The sequence below is a fragment of the Balaenoptera borealis genome, assembly GCF_965194805.1.
Source record: "Balaenoptera borealis genome assembly, chromosome: 5".
NCBI lineage: Eukaryota > Metazoa > Chordata > Mammalia > Artiodactyla > Balaenopteridae > Balaenoptera > Balaenoptera borealis.
In genome coordinates, this window is record NC_138862.1 from 99,424,532 (window position 1) to 99,446,629 (window position 22,098).

General features: G+C 34.5%; 1 protein-coding gene across 1 annotated transcript in view; it reads right to left on the bottom strand.

Moving 5' to 3' along the window:
* Positions 1 to 1,061: 1,061 nt before the first annotated feature.
* LOC309629745 (uncharacterized protein) overlaps positions 1,062 to 22,098 on the bottom strand; it is a 162,404-nt gene continuing 141,367 nt past the window's right edge. Inside the window, exon 4 of the mRNA XM_082394249.1 lies at positions 1,062 to 2,366. Coding sequence (XP_082250375.1) covers positions 2,015 to 2,366 — 352 coding nt within the window. The 3' untranslated portion in view covers positions 1,062 to 2,014. The remainder of the gene's footprint in view (positions 2,367 to 22,098) is intronic.

A 22,098-nucleotide genomic window follows, 5' to 3' on the forward strand; every position in this document is an offset into this window, starting at 1 on the left:
GAGATGTTTCTTGTTTCTTGAGGTAAGATTGTATTGCTGTAATCTTCCCTCTTAGAACTGCTTTTGCTGCATCCCATAGGTTTTGGGTTGTTGTGTTTTCATTGTCATTTGTTTCTAGGTATTTTTTGATTTCCTCTTTGATTTCTTCAGTGATCTCTTGGTTATTTAGTAGTGTATTGTTTAGCCTCCATGTGTTTGTATTTTTTACAGTTTTTTTTTTCCTGTAATTGATATCTAGTCTTATAGCACTGTGGTCAGAAATGATACTTGATATGATTTCAATTTTCTTTAATTTACCAAGGCTTTATTTGTGGCCCAAGATATGATCTATCCTGGAGAATGTTCCATGAGCACTTGCGAAGAACATGTATTCTTTTTTTTTTGTATGGAATGTCCTATAAATATCAATTAAGTCCATCTTGTTTAATGTGTCATTTAAAGCTTGTGTTTCCTTATGTATTTTCATTTTCGATGATCTGTCCATTGGTGAAAATGGGGTGTTAAAATCCCCTACTATTATTGTGTTACTGTTGATTTCCCCTTTTATGGCTGTTAGCATTTTCCTTATGTATTGAGGTGCTCCTATGTTGGATGCATAAATATTTACAATTGTTATATTTTCTTGGATTGATCCCATGATCATTATGTAATGTCCTTCTTTGCCTCTTGTAATATTCTTTATTTTAGCTTATTTTGTTTGATATGAGAATTGCCTCTCCAGCTTTCTTTTGATTTTCATTTGCATGGAATATCTTTTTCCGTCCCCTCACTTTCAGTCTGCATGTGTCCCTAGGTCTGAAGTGGGTCTCTTGTAGACAGCATATATATATATGGGTCTTGTTTTTGTATCCATTCAGCCATTCTATATATTTTGGTTGGAGCATTTAATCCATTTACAGTTAAGGTAATTATCAATATCTATGTTCCTATTACCATTTTCTTAATTGTTTTGGGTTTGTTTTTGTAGGTCTTTTCCTTCTCTTGTGTTTCCTACCTAGCGAAATTCCTTTAGCATTTGTTGTAAAGTTGGTTTGGTGGTGCCGAATTATCTTAGCTTTTGCTTGTCTGTAAATGTTTTAATTTCTCTTTCAAATCTGAATAAGATCCTTGCTGGGTAGAGTAATCTTGGTTGTAGGTTTTTCCCTTTCATCACTTTAAATATGTCCAGCCACTCTCCTCTGGCTTACAGAGTTTCTGCTTCAAGATCAGCTGTTAACCTTATGGGTTCTTTCCAACTCCAGTGTTGAGTGGAGTTGGGTCTTAACTTTGAGATGGAGATCTCTGGGAGAGATTTTGCTGATTGATATTACATGGGGCCGGGAGGTCTCTGGAGGTCCAATGTCTTGAACGCAGCTCTCCCACCTCAGAGCCTCAGGCCTGACACCTGGCTGGAGCACCAAGACCCTGTCAGCCACACGGCCAGGTACGTGGGGAGTTTCTTGCCTTTTGGGAAGTCTCAGGTCTTCTTTCAGCATTCAGGAGGTGTTCTGTAATTTTCCACATATATATGTATTTTTGATGTTTTTGTGGAAGAAGTTGATCTCCACGTCTTACTCCCCCACCATCTTGAAGGTCCTTCCCTATAACATCTGAGAAGTAGGTGTTCTGGCCTGCGTGATCTGGCTTTGTGTGTCTCTGTGAAACCGGCCTCACTGCATCATGCTCCATCAGATGAAATTTTAATAACCCAAGGGGCACTGCTGAAGTCCCAACACATCTTTAACCTGACACTGTTTTCAAACTCATAAACTCAACATATTGAGAGGCCAACCAGAAAGTATTCAGATTCTTAGTTTTCTTTATTAGCAGTAAATATGAAAACAAGGTTCTCTTTTTTTCACAGCTCTCCCAGGAATCATGAACTGAAGTCTGAGAAAGGCAATTATGTAGAGCTGTGATGGAAATTAACAACTAAAGCAGTGCCATTCGAATTGAACTCCAGATACAAATGCTGGTCCAGGAACCATTTGATTCTGGTCTTTAGATGGCTTGCATGAAATAGATTTTTGGTTAATTACAATAAGGCACAATGGAGGAGACTCCTTGCCTGACAGCTGTTTTCCAACAGCCAGATGAAGAGACACATAAGGCGGGGTCCTGAACAAAGGAGCTCTTGTCCTCGTGGAGTTTGGGGACCTCTTTGGGTCGGTGGGAGTTTCTCACCCTCCTCCCCTTCTCGCCCGTTCCCAGCAACTGGAAAGGTAATCACAGAAGGGACCGGAGAGGTGGCGGCGGGGAAGAGGGCAGCAGCTGCTGCAGCCGCGTCTGGCTGTGGTGTGGTGCCTCCCGCAGAATCATTTTCTCTTCTGTTTTTTTTAGGGTGGAATTCCATCCTGCATGTAGTGATAAATTGGCTGGGGAAAAGGCTATGGGGCCAAAGGAAATTACCAAAAGCATAAAAGACATTGTGTTAATATACTAAAGTATCATTTACTACTATGGTTATAAATCCTTTGATTTCTATTATCTCATTTTAATTGATAATAAGATATTTATATCTTTAAATAATGTTTTGATATTTATATATTTATCAATATATTTAAGCTAATCTTTTCTATAGTTGGACAAATAAGGATATTTAGGCTCCAAGAAATTAAACCACTCTTCTAAAATCACACATATTTTGGTTGCTTAGTCATACCTAGAATCCACACCTAGTTCTCTGATTCATTTTTCTTTCTACTATAAATCTGACGATATAAATCACATATTTGATGCAGTATAGTAAATAGATAAGCAAAGAAAAATTGGCCATACTTTTTCTTCTACATTACAACCATTGCTTCTAAATTTCAACATGACACTGGAGCACAAATATTAGAAAATATACAAAAGTTATGCAGTTTGAAAAATGAACTCCTCAATTAGACAACAACATAATAGAGTACACTACATTGTGACTATTTATATATTGGGATAATATTAAGAGTCAGAGACTGAATATTTTAACAGCATTTCAAATGTTACAAATTAAAATATGTATACCATCTCATTTTATGAATTAGATTTTTATAGAAATTACAGACAAAATGAGATATTTCAGACATGAAACTTATTGATTAACATGCCCAAATAAAAATCTATATATATTTTGAAATTAATGTTTAAAGTCCATCACAGATAAGTGCTACATTGTTATATCCTGGAAAACTTTTGAGTCGTCAACTATACCTATATGGTACTAAAATGAATTTTCATGATTTAAACTGCAATGACTAATCCAAAAGCTGAATTACTGGGTGTGATGACAAATTTTCTATGTCAGCTTGGCTAGGTACCCAGATAGCTGGTCAAATATTATTCTAGAAGTCTATCAATATGTTTTCTACTTTCTTGTCCAGGTTCACAATTAACCACTATTTCCTGTTCCAGGGCCTCGAGGTAAATAACCCAATGAAGTTTGTATTCATTGGTTCCTAAACATTTCATTCTTTATGCTTCTTAGTCTTAGCTAACTCTCTTCTCTCTCCTTGTCTTCAATGATTTTTCAGCACCCTTTCCTTCCACTCCAGAAAAATCATTGCTTATTCTTTAACAGAGTGCCCAAAATTGCACTCTGCTAAGTCCTCTTTAACTTTTCCAGACAAATTTGTCATTTCCTTCTCTGTGCTCCCACTGTATTACTCACACTTAACATGTACTATTAAATATTTCTGATATTCAAAAAGTTTAAACAATAATATGAGAGAATCATGCTCACACAAGCTATTGTAAGAAACAAAATATTATCAGTAAAATAGAAGCAACCTTCTTCTCAGAGTTAACCACTATCTTAATATTGGTATTTGTTGTTTTTATAGATATTTTATATTTTTATTACATTTTATATCCTTAAGTATATAGAGATATACAAATATATAATATATATATTATTTGCATGTCTTAAAGTTTTAAATTAATATTCTCTATATATGTATTAATATGTATGTATTAATATATGTAATACATGTGTATGTATGTGAGTTTGTGTGTTCTTTCTTCTACAACTGACTTTTTTGGAAAAGAGGTTCAATAAATTTGTGGTGTATATATTTATGAGGAAACTTGTGGTATCTTTGCATGGCATAGATGTAACTTATTTAATGTTACCCTGATAACAGACATTTTGGATGTCTGTAAATTTTTTTGCTGTTACAAAATCTGTTGCTCCAATATCTTTGTACATATATGTGCATTACTTTCTCTAGGCCTCACACTAAGAAGTGGAATTGTTAGCATCTAGGACATGCATATTTTACCTTAATTTTTATATACTGCCAAATTGTTTTCCAAGGTGGTGTTCCAATTTTATCCAACTAACAATGCATAAAAGTTCCCACGGCTCCATATGTTTGCCATCATTCGGTGTTGCTAGATATTTTATTTTTTCATAATTTAATGGATGTGACATAGTATCTCACTGTGCTTTTAATTTATTTTCCACTAACTTCATATCCTCTTGGTCATTTACTGTTTTCTCTTCTGTAAATTGCCCATTCATTTTTTTTTTCTTCCAGTTTACAAGACATCTTTTCTGTAGCCTGTGATAGCCTCAAGGGCAGAGGCCATGTATTATTCATTTTTCCACCCTGGTATTTTATGATGCTCAATTAAACGTTTGATGATTGAAAATCATAAGTTCCCGATAGGGGCTGGTGCAGGCTTCTGGTATCTTTCTCATGTGATAGCCACTACATAAGTTCTTACATTTATGTTACCAGTCAGGGTACAGTTTCCTATTGTGCTTTGAATTTTGATATGCTTGGTTAAAAAAGTTAATTCAAAAAATATTCTAGTGGAGAATAATGATACATTTACTAGAAATGCTGCACATGGCTTCCTCTGCTTAGCTTAATTATAGCAATTTTAAGTAGTGAAATCTTGTGGTGGAAAATATTTTTTAAAAGTCTGTCTTTATTTTTGTAGTCTTATGTATATGGCTGGGAATTCATAAGGCATAACATTTATAAAAGTCATAGTGGAAATGCTTTTGTTTTCTGTTGAATGTTGCTCAAAATAAGTTGTATGTTAGCTGATGCCTGTAAGTATTTAGATTTTATAATAATGCTGTAGTTTAAATAGAATGTGTTTCAAATGATTTTGAGCTTCATATGAACAAATTGTCCAATATTTTTCTGTCTATGCCAATTATTATACTTAACATTTATTGGGCTTCTGTAATGTACTGTTTGAAAAATATAAATTATATAAAACATTTAGTAGAGATAATTCACACTGTAGAATTTAGAATGTAAAGATGTTCAAATCTCTACATACAAGGCAACCAAATTTTGACATATTAACTGTTGTGACCTTCCTTTTTATTTAGGAGGTATTTGGAAACTTCTATGTTCACTTCTTTCATATAAAAAATGTGACTCCTCAGAACAAAAACAGTGAAATGGTTGGCTTTTGATTTTGAAAGCTAAGGTCTAGGCATATGCAAAAAAAAAAAAAAAAAAAAGGGTCAGTAAAATGACAAAGTTTGCTTTTCCTAACATTGAGTAATACCTCAAATTAGTTTGACAGGGAGGAGGGACAGTATAATGTAACAAGAGCAATAGAATAGATACAGTATAGATATCTGAATAGAGGGTCTCTGACTTGCAGGGTACTCTGGAATGAGGCCAAAAGGCCCATAATGCTATATGAAAGAGTTCAGATTTATACCATAAGGAATGACAAGGCATTGCAAAATATTAAATATGGGAGTAGCAGGATTAGATTTGCATTATACAATAATTAATATGACTGAAGAGTGAAAGATAGAGGAGGGAGTGGTTAAAAGTAGGGGCACTTAGAAGTCAATGGCAGGTCTTAAGGAGAAATGGAAACTGAACAATTGATATACAATGGGGAAAGGGAAGAATAAAATCTAGAGTGGTTTTCCCAGATGAATTGAGAGGGCTTAAGAGTAATAGTAACAATAGCTAACATTTATATTGTGGTTGCAACATGCTAAATAGTAGCTAAGCAATGGTAGCTAGTAAATGTTTAACCACCAGCTCTCTGGAACCAGGGCTGGGTCAGGGGAGGGCCCTGATTTGTAGTTTTTCCATTGTTTTGGTGTAAATAACCCCAGTATGGCCAACTTCAACCTACCAATAAAATATCACTCAATAGCAGTTGGTCAGAGATGTGAAAAATCTGTTCTCACAAGCTGGTGTGAGTTGGCTCCAATATGCCACTAAATTTTTTTTTTACATGTGTTAACTTATAATCCTCATGACATGTCTGTGTAAGTCAGGGTTTCTTAACCTCGATATTGTTCACATTTTGAACAAGATAGTTCTTTGCTGCAGGGTGCTGTCCTGCAAGTTGTTGAATGTCTAATATCATCCTGTCCTCTACCCCTTAGATGCCAGTAGTACATCCCCCACACTAGTTGTGACAACCAAAAATGTCTCCAGTCATTGTCAAGTGTTCTCTAGGGGAAAAAAAATCAACTCCAGTTGCGAATGACCACTTTAAGGCATATAATTTTCTTCTTTTCCATCTTCTTTTCTTCCTCCACTTCTTCCTGATTCTTTATTTTCCTCTACTTCTTTTTATCTTTGCAAATGAAGAAATTGAAACTTAGAAAAGTTAGATACATTTCCCATTGGACCATTCAATATATAAACTCATAGTCTGACCCCAAAGCAGATAGATGGAAGGACAGATAGATATATAGAGACATAGACATAAATATGTAATCTCAATGCTATAATTATTGGATAGGAATTATCATGAATCAACCAGTCCTTATCCTGACACCCATTTTGCATGGTCATTAATTTCATCCTTGGTTTAATAGAGAGTTTCTGCTTATAGAATAAAACAATATATTAAAATTAATAAATGATTAACATTATTTTAAGATAAAATTTTGTTGTGGTCATTCATAATCATATCTCTGTGACTCAGTTTATTTTTTGTGAAAATGGGATAGTAATATATCTACATCAAGAACTGTTATGCAAAAAGTAAAATAAGAGAAAGACAACTACTATATGATATCCCTTATATGTAGAATCTAAAATAGCTGAACTCACAGATATGGAGACTAGAATGGTGGTTACCAGGGGCTGGAGGGTGGAGAAAACGGGAGACATTAGTCAAAGAGAACAAATGTCAAGTTATAAAATGAATAATTTCTGGGGAATCTAATGTACAGCATAGTGATTATAGTCAAGAATAATGTATTATACACTTGAAAGTTGCCAGCAGAGTAGTTACATCAGTACCTGTTTTCACTAACTGAAAGAAATCTGAAGAGGATTTCCACTTAAGAAAAAAGCCATTACTGTACTAATACAGATATTTTGGACAAGCAAATTGGCATGACTGGGACTTTTGGAAAGCAGGGGAACACCCTTTGCTTTAGGCCATTTCAGCTTAGGAAAGGTTTCAAAGGAATACTCTACTTTCAGAAAGCACGGAAAACCTGTGTTAGCTAACATTATGGTAGTAATCATTTTGCAATATATAAGTGTATCAACACAATCAACAGCTTGCACACATTAAATTCACACAGTATTATATTTCAATTATATCTCAAAAAAGCAGGAAAAAACCCGGCTTGTTACGCATATTAACTAAGAGACCTACTCTGCTTAGAATAGTGCCTGGCACATAATTAGCTATAAATGAGTCTTAGTATAAAGCAAACAAACAAATAAAAACAATGAAGAGAGATACTATTAAAGAGTAGCAATGGTTTACATATTTTCAGTTTTATCAGATGTTAGGAAAGTTTCAGGTACAAATTTGGGGAATCATAGGTTTCTAAATCTACAAGATAAACAACAAGACCTTGCTCTAAGCACATCACAAATGTTTTAAGAAAATGTTATGATGACATAAATTGTCCTACAAGTATATTATACATCCTCTAAGACACATAATGTTATGGATATGCATACCTAAAAGTTTGGATTGGTAGTTTATCAAAAGAGGAAGAGGAAGAAGTAGGAGGAGAAAAGGGAGTAGGAAGAAGAGGAAAGAGAAAGAAAAAAAACTATTTGGAAAATTTGTCTACTTCAGTGTCATTTTTCTTTTTCAAAAATTTTAATTATTTTGGAGTATGCTCAGAGGTCAGTAGCGAAATCACCATAAGTCTAAAGAACAAGAAGCCTGGGAATCAACTTAGGAAATTATTCTGAACACATGTGCCAGTACATGGTTTAACTCTCAGTAAGTAGAAAAAGTCTAAAAAATTTTAGTACAAATAACATTGTTTTATATGTCCCTTTTAGTTTTTGTTTAAATATCTATTGTGCCTTGATTGATAAATATGATTAAATACAATGCTCTCTAATTTCCCCAACGAAGTTAAGGAGAAACTGGACTGAAAGTACAAAATTCCAAGTCCAGCTGCAAAATTATATTATAAAAGTTTCCATTAAAGGCAAGTGTTTTCAGTCCCCTCCCGTCCCGACCTACTGATATCATCTCCATAAAACTTAACATTTCAAAAACTTTTGTTATATATTTGATTTGTTTTTGGTTATTTGAATGAAATAATTTTTAGATCTTCTAAAGTGAAAATTTTCAAACATATTTTGTATAGCCCTTTTATCTTTATAATATATTATCGTATTTGAATACTGCAATATCTCAATCCTGGTGAGTTAAGCAAAACAGGACTTTTAATCCAATTTTTAGAATAAAGAAATTGAGTCTCAGGGAATCTTACATTATAACTTTAGTACATACAGCAGGTAGCTGCCAGAGATAGTAGGAATGTGATCTTCCTATCCTTAGTGACTTAACCAAGCTTGCTTTACACTATAAAAATTCATTCTGATTTCATTTATGAATGTAATTTAGCTCTCTGTGAACCCTGCAGGGGTCCTTTCTTTTCCCCCTGGGTAGTTTTAACTCATAATGAGTATGTCATGTTTGCAGATTTCATATTTTAAAAAGTTGAATTAAAATATACTTTCCATTTTAAATTTACTAACTTCTGATATATCTGTCATAATAATTTCCAAAAGTTGTGAGCTTTCAATAATTAAACTATCTGAATAGTTTCCCCATGTTTCCAATTTTGTAACACTCATCCAACAAATATCAAATGCTGATTAACGCCAGACTTTGTTTTAGGCATAAGGGATACACTGGAGAATAAGGACTAATCCTCTCCTTTTTGTGGAAATCATGGCAGAGCTGGAGAAGCAAGTAATAACGAGATAAAAAGACATATTTTAAAACAGTGATGTGTTCTGAAGAAAAGTTAGGAAGGGAAAGTGGTAGGGTATTTTATTATAAGATACAAAGTAACATGATATCCCTAGAAAATTACCCCTAGAATTTGGGAGTTGACATTCTTTATATTTTGGGAATTTCTGTCTAATCATAAATACATTAAATTATCAATAATTTTATATGTAAATATCTACCCCCATCCCAGGAATCAGTTGACTAATTTGGCTGTTCTTTTTTTGTAAACTACCAAGTTTTCTTTTAATATATAACTTATATTGGTCTCCTTAATATTAGTAGTCTTTATTCTTCAGTCTAAATCTCTAATAGTTGGATCATAGCTCACAAACTTAGAATTTTAAAAGTAGGAAGCGATCTAAACATAGAATTCCAAAGTAGGAAGGGATTAAGGAATTACATTTTGCTGATCAGGACCATTTGGGCCTAAAGAAGTTAACCAAATTTCTGAATTCCTAAGGTGACTTGAAAACCCAGCTTTCCATTTCCTATTTTATTTTATTTTTTTGTATTCTTTGTGTTGATATGATACACCTTACGCATACCTATAATAACCCGTCACCTATGTGATGCAATCTTAAGGGGAAATATTAGAGACTCCCTATACCCTCAAAAATCACCTCTCACGCTGGATGATGCCTATAACCCCCACAGTTCATGAAAAGTTCACAAATATTCCTTCTTAAATTTCACAAAGCCCTGGCAAGTGTGATATAGTAAACATTATTTGTTATTCACCCATTTTTTATGAATTAAGCTTATCATATGGTTTCTGAGATCAGGATTTAATAGTGTGGAAAAATAAGAGATCTTATCGCCAAGGGGATGAGGATTGATAGGCAGCCATATGGAAAACTCAAAAAGCAAATGTTGCCAATTTCACAGTTTGGTTTAATAAACACAGCCATGAGAGTAAAGAGGTTCTCCAAACACTGAATTGTTTTCTGTGAGGAGGAAATGTTGAGGTCATATCCTATAGGAAATCCTTAGCTCCTGCTTCCAGTTCAAACACTCCCTTGTCCATTACCTGAACTATTTCTTAGTTTCTCATTCAGTCTTCCATTGCTATGCTCTATTCTCGTCCATTGCGTGGACACCAGGTTAGTTTCTCAAGTTCAGATCTAATTATATCACATTCTTCTCAAAAGCCTAAATTTTCCCTCCTTCTATTATCTATGAAAAGAATCAAAATTTCTTACTGCTAGTCAAGAGTCTCCCAATCTAACCCTGTCTATGCCTTTTTTCTCTTTACACCTTGTATCATTATGTGTCTTTCTGTAGCCTCAAAGGTACTCTCTTTAAATATATTTTCAAGAGAATCTTTATAGGTAATTGTTTTATGGAACAAAAATAATCATGCTAAGGTGGTATATGGTTCAGAGAAATAATAAAGGGAAGGAAAAAGAATTATATAAGAAATGGTGAACAACTAGAAGAATGATTTCTAATTATATCTACTATAAAATGATCTTTTCATAACAAACATGGATTCTGTAGAATTATACATTGTGTTTCAATGCAGATGCACAGTTATGTTAGAATAAAATATTTCACAGCTCTAAGATGTGTTTCTGGTCCTCCAAAGTTCCTGGCCCTCAAATTCCAAAATAAGATTCTAAATTTATTTTTAATCCTACCACTCAGGTAGGTTAAAGCCCAGGAGGAGGGCATAGCCTCCTCTCTGATCCTCTGTTTATTCAGAAAGTAAATTTTAAAATTGAGAACTTTTAGTTATTATACAGAGAACTTAGCTACCTTGAACAGAGGAACTAAATGGGGAAACCTCAATCTGGATTAAAGGTAGGAAAAAAAGGGTTTCTAGAGAGTAGGCTTTTTAAAAATAAAGTTATAAAAGACTCAAGATGATTCAGAAAAGCATTATGCAAGGATGGAGAGAGTAGAATAGGAAGATAAAGAGGGGACCTAGTAATGGGTTAGGTCAGGGATACCCTAATATATATTATTAGAGATTTAATTATGAAACTGCCTTTATTCATCAAAATCAATTTTTTTCTCTACATTTTCATATGTTAATATAAGTAACCCTTATAAATCTTTTCAGAGCATGGGTCTGAAAATTGGAATTATTCAACACCAGGGATAACCCAATTATTCTGGGAACTGTCACTAATATCTGCCAAAAACTTGTTTTCTAGTATAGTGAATGCTAACAAAAGGTTATTATCACTATAGATTATAAAGCAATATGCACACAAAAAGTTCTGTTAATTTTTCTGGAGAATGAGATAGTGGAATTTGAATTGCATTTTTATATTTAACTCTCAACTAGTATATCAAAATATAAGAAAAACATGAAAGAGAAACCCTTTGAAATCTATTTTATTTTTCCATAACTGCATATTATATTAGCTTTAAGAATGCACCTCCCAAGATGTACACATTAATTGATACTTTTGGTTCAAAAGAATCGTAGTTCAAACAACACCATTTTATTTGTATTTTCTTAATAATAAATGACACATTTATTCTTGAATTCATTATATTCATTTGAGCCTACCAACCTGCTGTAATTAACATTTAAACACTTTAATGTTTACGGTATTTACCTCAGATGCAGCACAGGTACATCTTTATTTCTCACTAAAGTGTGGAATTGTGAATTTACCTGGACAAAATATTGTACAATTCCCAGGGGCCTTATTTTAGCCTGAGTCCCATACAAAATAAATTGATGTGAGGCAAAAGTGCATGTGCTAACAGTTAATTGAGTAGTATAATTGCTAGGAAGCAAAAGTGAGGGATAAAAGGGATATAAAATGAGGGAGAAAGGAGAGCAAGTACAAGGAGATGTTTTCCTAAGCTAGCCACAGTTTCCAAACAAGCTCAATTTCATAGGGCAACTTCATAGCTGCCCCTTGAATTATTGTGCCTGACAAAATCCCACGGGGGCTATAAGTGGTAGAGAAGCATATGTCTTATTTCTAACCACATTTTCTTTCCCCCTTCCCCTCCCTATCCCATTTGATTACAGTTGCCATTATCTGCCTTGCACTTTCACAAGGTCCTGTCACCAGTCCCCTCCAGGTGACTGATGCAGAAGCCAGACTCTGCTACGCACTGTCTGCCAATGCATAAATACTTCAGTGTGTACCTCTTTGTCAGTCTGTGCTGCCCATGGGGCCTAGGGATCTGTAGGAACAGCAGTAGCAGTTAGTTAACACCACAAACTTCTGTTAGAGCCACATCAGAATCTGGAGTAACACATGGACTGATTTTTGTAGAGACTCTAACCTTTCCTACTGTAGTAAAATATTTTGGGTGGTCTTCTTATTAAAAAAAAAATCCACAGTGATCTTTGTATTAGTCAAGGTTCTTCAGAAAAACAGAAGCAACAGAATGTGTAAATATAATATATTAAGAGAAATAGAATGTGTAAATATAATATATTAAGAGATTTATTTTATTTTGACATAAACCATCATGGGGACTGGCAAGACCAAAATCTGTAGGGTAGACTGGAAACTCAGGGAAGAGTTAATGTTGCAGCTGAAGTCTGAAGACAGTCTGCTGGCAGAAATTATTCTTTCTTGGAGATCTCAGCCTTCAACTGATTGGATGAGGCCCACCCACACTATGGAGGGTAATCTGCTTAACCCAAAGCCTACTGATTTAAATGTTAATCACATCTCAAAAAAATACCATGACAGCAACATCTAGACTGGTGTTTGACCAAAAACTGTGTATGATGGCCTAGCCAAGTTGACACATCAAATCGTCCATCACAGTCACCTTACCTTAAATGTATAAAATGTGTGTACATATGGGTATGTGTATGTGTGTATACATATATATTTCCTTTTCTTTCACATTTCACTGATCAGAAACATCTTCTGGAGGGTTCTTCCAGAGGTCTTTGTGATTTGCAATCCAAACTTCAAAATCAAATGAAAAATTTTTCCTCATTTTAGGTCACCTTGTTCTCCAACCTCATGTTTATTTCTCTGATATCTGCTGTGTCTGATGCTAAACCTCATTCTTGGTCCCTTTCTTTAATTATTTCAACCTTAAACATGCTTTATTACCATTCTCCACTCTTGGAAGAAGTAATTTTGATTATTCCAATGATCTAAACTTGCCTATATTTTTATCTTACCAGTTAAAAATTCCTACAAAATTTTTTAAAAATTATTTATTTATTTACTTATTTTTGGCTGTGTTGGGTTTTCATTGCTGCACACGGGCTTTCTCTAGTTGTGGCGAGTGGCATCTACTCCTTTTTGTGGTGCATGGGCTTCTCATTGTGGTGGCTTCTCTTGTTGTGGAGCATGGGCCCTAGGTGCATGGGCTTCAGTAGTTGTGGCATGTGGGCTCAGTAGTTTTGGCTCACTGGCTCTAGAGTGCAGGCTCGGTAGTTGTGTCACACAGGCTGAGTTGCTCCACAGCATGTGGGATCTTCCCAGACAGGGCTCGAACCCATGTGCCCTGCATTGGCAGGTGGATTCTTAACCACTGTGCCACCAGGGAAGTTCAATTTAAAAGCAATACAGCTCATCAATGAATTCAGTAAAGTTGCAGGATACAAAATTAATATACAGAAACCTGTTGTGTTTCTATACACTAAAAACAATCAGAAAGAGAAGTAAAGAAAACAATCCCATTTATGATAACATCAGAAATAATAAAATACCTAGGAAAAAACCCACCTAAGGAGGTAAAAGACCTGTACTCAGAAAACTATTAAGACACTGATGAAAGAAGTTGAAGACAGCACAAACAGATGGAAAGATATGCTGTGTTCTTGGATTGGAAGAATTGTTAAAATACCACAGTACTCAAGGCAATCTACAGAATAAATGCAATCCCTATCAAAATACCAATGGCGTTTTTCACAGAACTAGAAGAAAAAATGCTAAAATTTATAGGGAAACACAAACGACCTGAATAGCCAAAACAATTTTGAGAAAGAAAAACAAAACTGGAGGTACCATATTCCCAGATTTGAAACTATTCTACAAAGCTACATTAATCAAAACAGTATGATACTGGCACAAAAACAGACACACAGATCAGTGGAACAGAATAGAAAGGCCAGAAATGAACCCACACTTATATGGGTGATTAATCTGCAACAAAGGAGGTGAGAATATACAATGGGAAAAAGACAGCCGCTTCAATAAATGGTGTTGGGAAAACTGAACCGCTACATGCAAGAGAATCAGATCAGACTACTCTCTCACACCATGCACAAAAATAAACTGAAAATGGATTAAAGATTTAAATATAAGACCTGAAACCATAAAACTTCTAAAAGAAAGCATAGACAGTACTCTCTCTGACATCAGTCTTAGTAATATTTTTTGGATATGTCTCCTCAGGCAAGCGAAACAAAAGCAAAAATTAAAAAAAAAAAAAAATGAACTACATCAAACTGAAAAGTTTTTCCACAGCAAAGGAAACTATCCACAACATGAAAAGGCCACCTACGGCATGGGAGAAGATATTTTCAAATGATATATCTGAAAAGTGGTTAACACTGAAAATATACAAAGAACTCAACATTTAAAAAAAACTCAAACAGTCCAATTAAAAAATAGGCAGAGAATCCGAATATACATTTTTCCAAAGAAGATATTCAGTTGGCCAACAGGCACATGAAAAGATTCTCAACATCAATAACCATCAGGGAATTGCAAGTCAAAGTAACAATAAGATACCATCTCACCTCTATCAGAATGGCTATTATCAAAAAGACAACAAATAACAAGTGTTGGTGAGGGTGTGGAGAAAAGGCAACCCCCCTTGCACTGTTGGTGGGAATGTAAGTTGACACAGCCACTATGGAGAACAGTATGGAGACTCCTCAAAATTAAAAACAAACTGCAATACAATCCATCTATTCCATTCCTGGGTATTTACATGAAAAAAAAAAACATTAATTAGAAAGATATATGCAGCCCTATGTTCATTGCAGCATTATTTAGAAGCAACTCAAGTGCCCATAAATAGATGAATGAATAAAGAAGATGCAGTACATATATGCAATGAAATATTACTCAGCCATAAAAAAGAATGGAATCTGGACATTTGTGACAACATGGATGGACTTAGAGGGTATTATGCTAACAGAAAGAGAAAGACAGAGAAAGACAATGATTTCACTTATGAGTGGAATCTGAAAAACAAAACAAATGAACAAACATAACAAAACAGAAACAGAGTTATAGATACAGAGAACAGTTGGTTGCCAGAGGGAAAGGGGAGGGTGGGGAGAGGGAAGCAATAGGAAAAAAAATTGTTAATAAAAATAAAAGCAATACAAATTTCCTGTATCAAGATAGTGAGGTAAAGACATTATACTTCCCCTTCTTTTATTTTTTTTTAATTTTTAAGTTCTTTTCATTATGAAATCTATTGTACTACCTAAAAGACTGGATGGCTATACTTTGCCAATATATGTGATGCTCTCTGAGTATTCTTTTTTGACTCTATTCCCTTCCTTACTTCCAATATATACACTATTCTGTATATTATGGTAATCATCCCCAGGTTTTCCGTTAAAATTACCACATATGTGTATGTCTTTAAACAACATGGTATTTGGTTTTTACTGGATTTGATTTTATATAATTGGAATCACATGTTTTTCTGCAGTTTATGCTCAATGTTATGCTTTTTTTTTTTTTTTTTTGGTTGCATTGGGTTTTCGTTGCTGCATGTGGGCTTTCTCTAGTTGCAGCAAGCAAGGGTTACTCTTCGTTGCAGTGCATGGGCTTCTCATTGCAGTGGCTTCTCTTGTTGCGGAGCACGGGCTCTAGGTGCGCAGGCTCAGTAGTTGTGGCTCGGGGGCTCTAGAGAGCAGCCTCAGTAGTTGTGGCGCATGGGCAGAACTCTGCATGTGGGGTCTTCCCAGACCAGGGCTCGATCCCATGTCCCCTACTTTGGCAGGTGGGTTCTTTACCACTGTGCCACAAGTGAAGCCTCAATGTTATGCTTTTAAGAATGCACAGTATTAGTGGAATCAAACAGTATTTGTCTGCACCTAATGTATATTGGAATGGATTTTTAAGGTTAACTTAATATATGTCATGCAAACATATTGTATCTTCTTTCTTTTTTACCCTATGCTATACAGTAGGCCCTCACCAGCCATCTACTTCATATATAGTAGTGTACATATGTCAATCCCAATCTCCCAGTCCATCCACACCCCCCCACCTTGGTGTACATACATTTGTTCTCTATGTCTGTTAATGTTTAATGGGGACAGAGTTTCAGTTTAGGAAGGTGAAAAATTCGGAAGATGGATGATGGTGAGAGTTGCACAACAATGTGAATGTACTTAGTGCCACTGAACTGTACAGTTAAAAATGGTTAAAATAGTATGCTTTATATTATGTGACTTTTACCGCCATAAAAAAACATTTAAAAAAAGAATACACAGTATTGATGCAAGTAGCTGTATTTCCTATACTTCCTCTTCTTTAAAAGTCATCTTAAACACAGAAAAAGAAACACAAATAGCCATTTTGATTTAGAAAATAGAAACTAGGAGACAATTGTAAGTCTACATTACTGTGCATGAAGACTGAAAGTAATTGGAAGAATAGTAAATAATTTTGTAGAAATTAGGAAGGTTATCTTCATGCCTGCAGAAGAAAATACCCCTGAGCAATAGGTTTATACAACTCATGTACCTCTGCAAAGTCAGAAAGACACTTAACAAAAGGTGGGTGTGGGTGGAGGTGAGGGATGAAAAGGCTGAAAAACAAAATAATTGTATTAGCATCTGCTGTGACAAAGTGAGAGAGTGGCATGGACATATATACACTACCAAATGTAAAATAGATAGCTACTGGGAAGCAGCCGCAGAGCACAGGGAGATCAGCTCGGTGCTTTGTGACCACCTAGAGGGGTGGGATAGGGAGGGTGGGAGGGAGGGAGATGCAAGAGGGAAGAGATATGGGAACATATGTATATGTATAACTGATTTACTTTGTTATAAAGCAGAAACTAACACACCATTGTAAAGCAATTATACTCCAATAAAGATGTTAAACAATTTTTTTTAAAAATAAAAAATAAAGAGCAGTTAGGCCTAAAGACTGATTCTATCCACTTCTATCCAATTCTGAAGGAAACAGGTATATTCTCTAGGTCAGAAGACTTAGGAATCCTGTCACAGATAAGGACTGGAATAATGTTCCAAATGAAATTATGCCCAGACCATCAATGTGCCCTATTCAATCCCAGAACTCTAGGTGTAAGGCATTTTTATCCCAGGAAGGTGATTATAGCATGATTCTGTGGAAAAACTTAACTGACCTAGAGAAGCAATGTGCCCCAGAGAAAAGACCACAAATCCTTTTTGAATGTAAAACCGGAGGCCTCCCAATTATTCAAAATCCCATATGAAACCGCAGAAATTGATAAAGCCCACTCACACCACTTTAGAGATTAAAATCACAGATTCAACATTATATTAAGATTCTGTTAACTATTGAAGTCTGCTTGTCAGAAAAAAAAAAAGAAAAACAGGGGGTGGGGTTGGGTGGGAAGGAATCATGATACTTAATTCCCTGGGCAGTCTCCTTCACCTACCTTTTTTTCCCCTTTTTTAACCCACTTTTATTTTGAAACCATTATCCTGACTTGGCCTACTAATGTAAACAAACAATCAGGTTTATGAGATGCGGGTAGGTGACTGCTGATTGAGTAGAGTCTTCCAACAAGACATTCCAGTAACTCTTAAGGGCTTCATTCAAATATAATACATCAGATACAGAAGCATCATCGGACATTTGTGAAGAACTTCCAACATGAAAGGGAAAAAGCCCACTAAAGAGAATTAAGGGGACTAGGAAAAATCAGAGAAAATGCAATGAGCAGAAGGAGTTATAATTCATTTAATAAAGAATGAGGAAATAAGAACAGGATGTTACATAGTAGGGAGACCAGAATGAGGCTGAGGCACATAGACACACACACACACACACACACACACACACACACACACACACCGTTTACAGTAATTATTTAAATGCTGAAATTTTAAAAAAATCAGTGAAGGTGTTAGAAGATAAAATTGAAGAAATTTATTAGATTGATTTTCAGAGTAAAAGCAAGAGAAGTTTCAGATGACAACCAAACCGTAGCACTATGGAGAACATTCCAAATTGCAGCAAAGGCATGCAGGGTCCTAGTGCTTCAGAAAAGAGCAAACGCAATGGACAAATTTCTTAAATAGATTTGGTTGAATGAAATTAGATACAACGGTAGATTTTGCAATGTTATTAGGTAGGGATAACTTAATAATGGGTTTAAAGAAAATTAAGCACACAAAAAAGAGAATTATCAATGCCAAGAATAACAGAAAGTTGCCCAAGAAAGGAAATTTAATCATAGTACACTTCTTGGGTTCACAGTGAGAAATTATTCATAAAGGCATACAATATACAACATTTACAAAGAACATACAAGTACTAAGCCAAGAAATTGTGACTGAACTATTTTGGGAGTATGGCCAGAAGGTAGAGTGATGGAAGAGAGTAAAAATTTTCATCTACTGAAATTGTAGATTTTAAAGTGAATTTAAAATTGATGAATCAGGAAACAATTTTTGGTAGAAACACCTAGGAAAATACCAGAAGCAATGCATAATAGTTAAAAGTGATTGCCTCTGTTGAATGGGGCAATGATGGAAAGGGGAGAGTCACAGATAGAGCACTATATATTTTTTATTTTTTTTTTAATTTCTTGTAATATTTCTGCACATTTTGCTTGTATTCACTCACTCCTTTTGTATTTAAAACTAATTAAAGGGGAAACATTATAGACTTTTCAAAGGAATTTTGGAAAAGATAAACAACATTACTCAAACATAAAACTGCGAACATAGTTGGATTTCTTCCCACACTCTGTGTGCATATTTTAATAAACTAAACGGTTTAAATACTGATGTTTTCATATAACATGACAAATTAAACACTTCGATGTTATTACAAATTCAGTATGAAGATTATTTTTATTTGTTAAAATACAATTGCTTCAAATAAATATTCCATAATTTATCTATTTGCCTCTCTTGGTCTGTTAAGTAGTTTTGTTGTGTGATATTATGAGTTCAGAAATGACAAGATGAGAACAAACATCTAAAGATAATTTTCTCAAAATACACTTTCAGAGTTGGAAACACAAATCAAAATTTTAATGCTTGACTCTGTATTGCCAAAGTGCTATCCAAAGTGATTAAACTCACATACCCTACCATCAGAAATAAGTATAAGTGCTTATTTCATTATGGATTCTCCACTTTTTCCTTGGCATTCCTAGGATAGTTTCTAAACTGCCAATCAGAAAATCTATCCTCCCATTTCAGGGATTGATAGAAGAAATGAATATTTCCCCAAGCAAGTGTTAAATGAAAGTATATTTGGTTATTATTATTATGTGTACTAATATCTCTCTATATTCCTTCCCCATACAGAATATGCTCTTATTTCTAATTCTGTATTCATATCATCAATCTAATTAAATTAAATATGAATTGTAAATGCCAGACATTCACCAAGACAGTTTTTGGACAAGAACAAAGGGCCAAAATTGGACAAACAGGGAAAACAATATAACTTTACCCCCTTTTCAACCAATATAAGCATAGCATTTTAACAACAACAACAAAAAAAAAATAAGAGAAAAAAAACCCAGGAGGATTTACAATCGCCAGTTTCAAAACGGAAACTTCAGGGCTAGGAAAGGAAGGAGGGAGATAGGTAGTGACTGAGGTTATAAAAGGGTAGCATGAGGAATGCTTGTGATGGAAATATTCTGTATCTTAACCGTGGTGCTGGTCACACAGATCTATACATGTGATAAAACTACACAGAAATTACATAGAACTACTGTGTACAAAATACACATAAACATACTCAAATGGTTGCATGTAATACTGATGAATTCTGAGCAAGTTTGATGGATTGCATCCATGTCAATTTCCTAGTTGTGATAGTGTATCATAGTTATGCAAGTTGTTACCATTGGAGAGACAGGCAATCCAGGATCTCTGAATCTCTCAGTATTATTTCTAACAACTGCAGTACAAAACTCCAATTATCTCAAAATTGAATTTTTTTAAAAGAACACTTAATCGTCTTAGAAAACACAGAAAGGGGAGTGAGGTCTATTTTTTCATGTCCTCTTGATGGGTTCCCTGATTTCAAGACACTATGGGAAAATATTAATCAAGTTTTAATTACAAATAAATGTTATCTTTCATAACTGTAAATCTGTATATATTTATTATTTAAAAGTCAATAAAATAAAATACATGATGCAATTCTATAATTACAAACTCTTCAAATGAAGGTCTAATTAAGTAATTTTTCCCCACTGTGGTCAAATAGTTAAATATACAACAAGCATAGGATATCTGGACAGACTAGAAAAGTCTTTTAATTTAACCCATATAAATGATTTGCAAGATTTGCAAAATACATTGCACTATTATATTAAATTTCTATAATAACAAATCTTAATAACTTAAACTTTCATATAAGATTGCTTCCATTTTCTTCCTTACTTAAAATGAAAGAGTCATAGCACAGTTCTGGAAAAAATGAATGAATGAATGAATGAATGAACAGTTTAGGGGGAAATAACCATGATGATAGGGGTCTAGAAAAGGAAGTTGTGCAATTTTCTGTCTTGGAGCTCTCACAAGTTTCAACTACTGAGAAAAATCTACTCTTACACAGGAGAGAAAGGAATAAACAAATCTTAGATCTGTTAGAAATTTTCCCTAAGGAGAAACTCACAAAAATTCTGTACGCTTGGATCAAAAAAAATTCAATAATTGCAGTTAAGGGAATTATTTTATAATCACCAAGAGGAGCAATCCCCCAATGATTCCTGACACTACCCCCCCAAAAATGAAAAGGACTTACCAGATGGAGCTCATATGGCCTGGAATCTTGCCCTATTAACCTGCATGTAAGGAATGAAGAAAATCCTTGTTTTCTTTCATTCAATTTGTTTATTCATGGCAGAATTCTTATTGAGCAAAATTAATTTTTACCTTAAAGATCAGAGGGAGGACATAGCTAACCTCAATTTTAGCATATATAAATGAAACTTTAGTTCCACATTTCTTGACACTCCATGCCTTATAACTTTAATGTCTAGCAAAAAGGGAAAAAAAATTCAACATGATTTTAAAAGATTGCAGCGCAGGTTGCTATGGGAGAGTTGACGTTGGAAACTTAGCCAAGCTTGAGAGTTCAAGGAAAATTTCCTGTAGGTGATAATGCTTAGCTGAGAAAGTGCAACCTTTGATCCCATACTTGAACAAAAACAAGGTTATACATTGAACCCATAAAGGGAAAGGGGGAAATTAAGTTTTTTAGACACTGTTTTCAACTGCTTCCTCTTTTAATTTTCTAGAATTTTGCTGGGTGTTTCAAAGTTCAAGCTGTAAAGATATTTGCCTTCAAAAAAAGTAGCAGGAGTTGGTTTTGTTTATATTAGATGCAGAGCAAAAAATAAAAACAATAACCAAAATGAAACAAAAAGCACTCTCATTTCTCCTTTTATTACAGCACCAAAAATACACATGCTTTTTTTCTATATGAGATAATATAAACTAGAGAAGATACATCTAGTTATCATTTCCAAATCAACCAAACATTTTTATATTTCCCTCTGGGGGCAACACATTTAACCTCTTAACACATTTTTTGGATTCTGTTCTTCTAATGGTTTTAATCTTCCCTCCATGGCTGCTCCTTTTCAGCCACTTAAGAAAATACCCATTCATTGCCTTCTCTCTTAAAGTCAGTTTCCCTAGGGGTTTAACCTTGTCCTCTTTGCTGGAACCCTCTCCTTGGGTAACCATATTTACAAGCATTACCCCACATTAAATATTCAGAAATCTACATATCAAAACATACCTACTCACCAGTT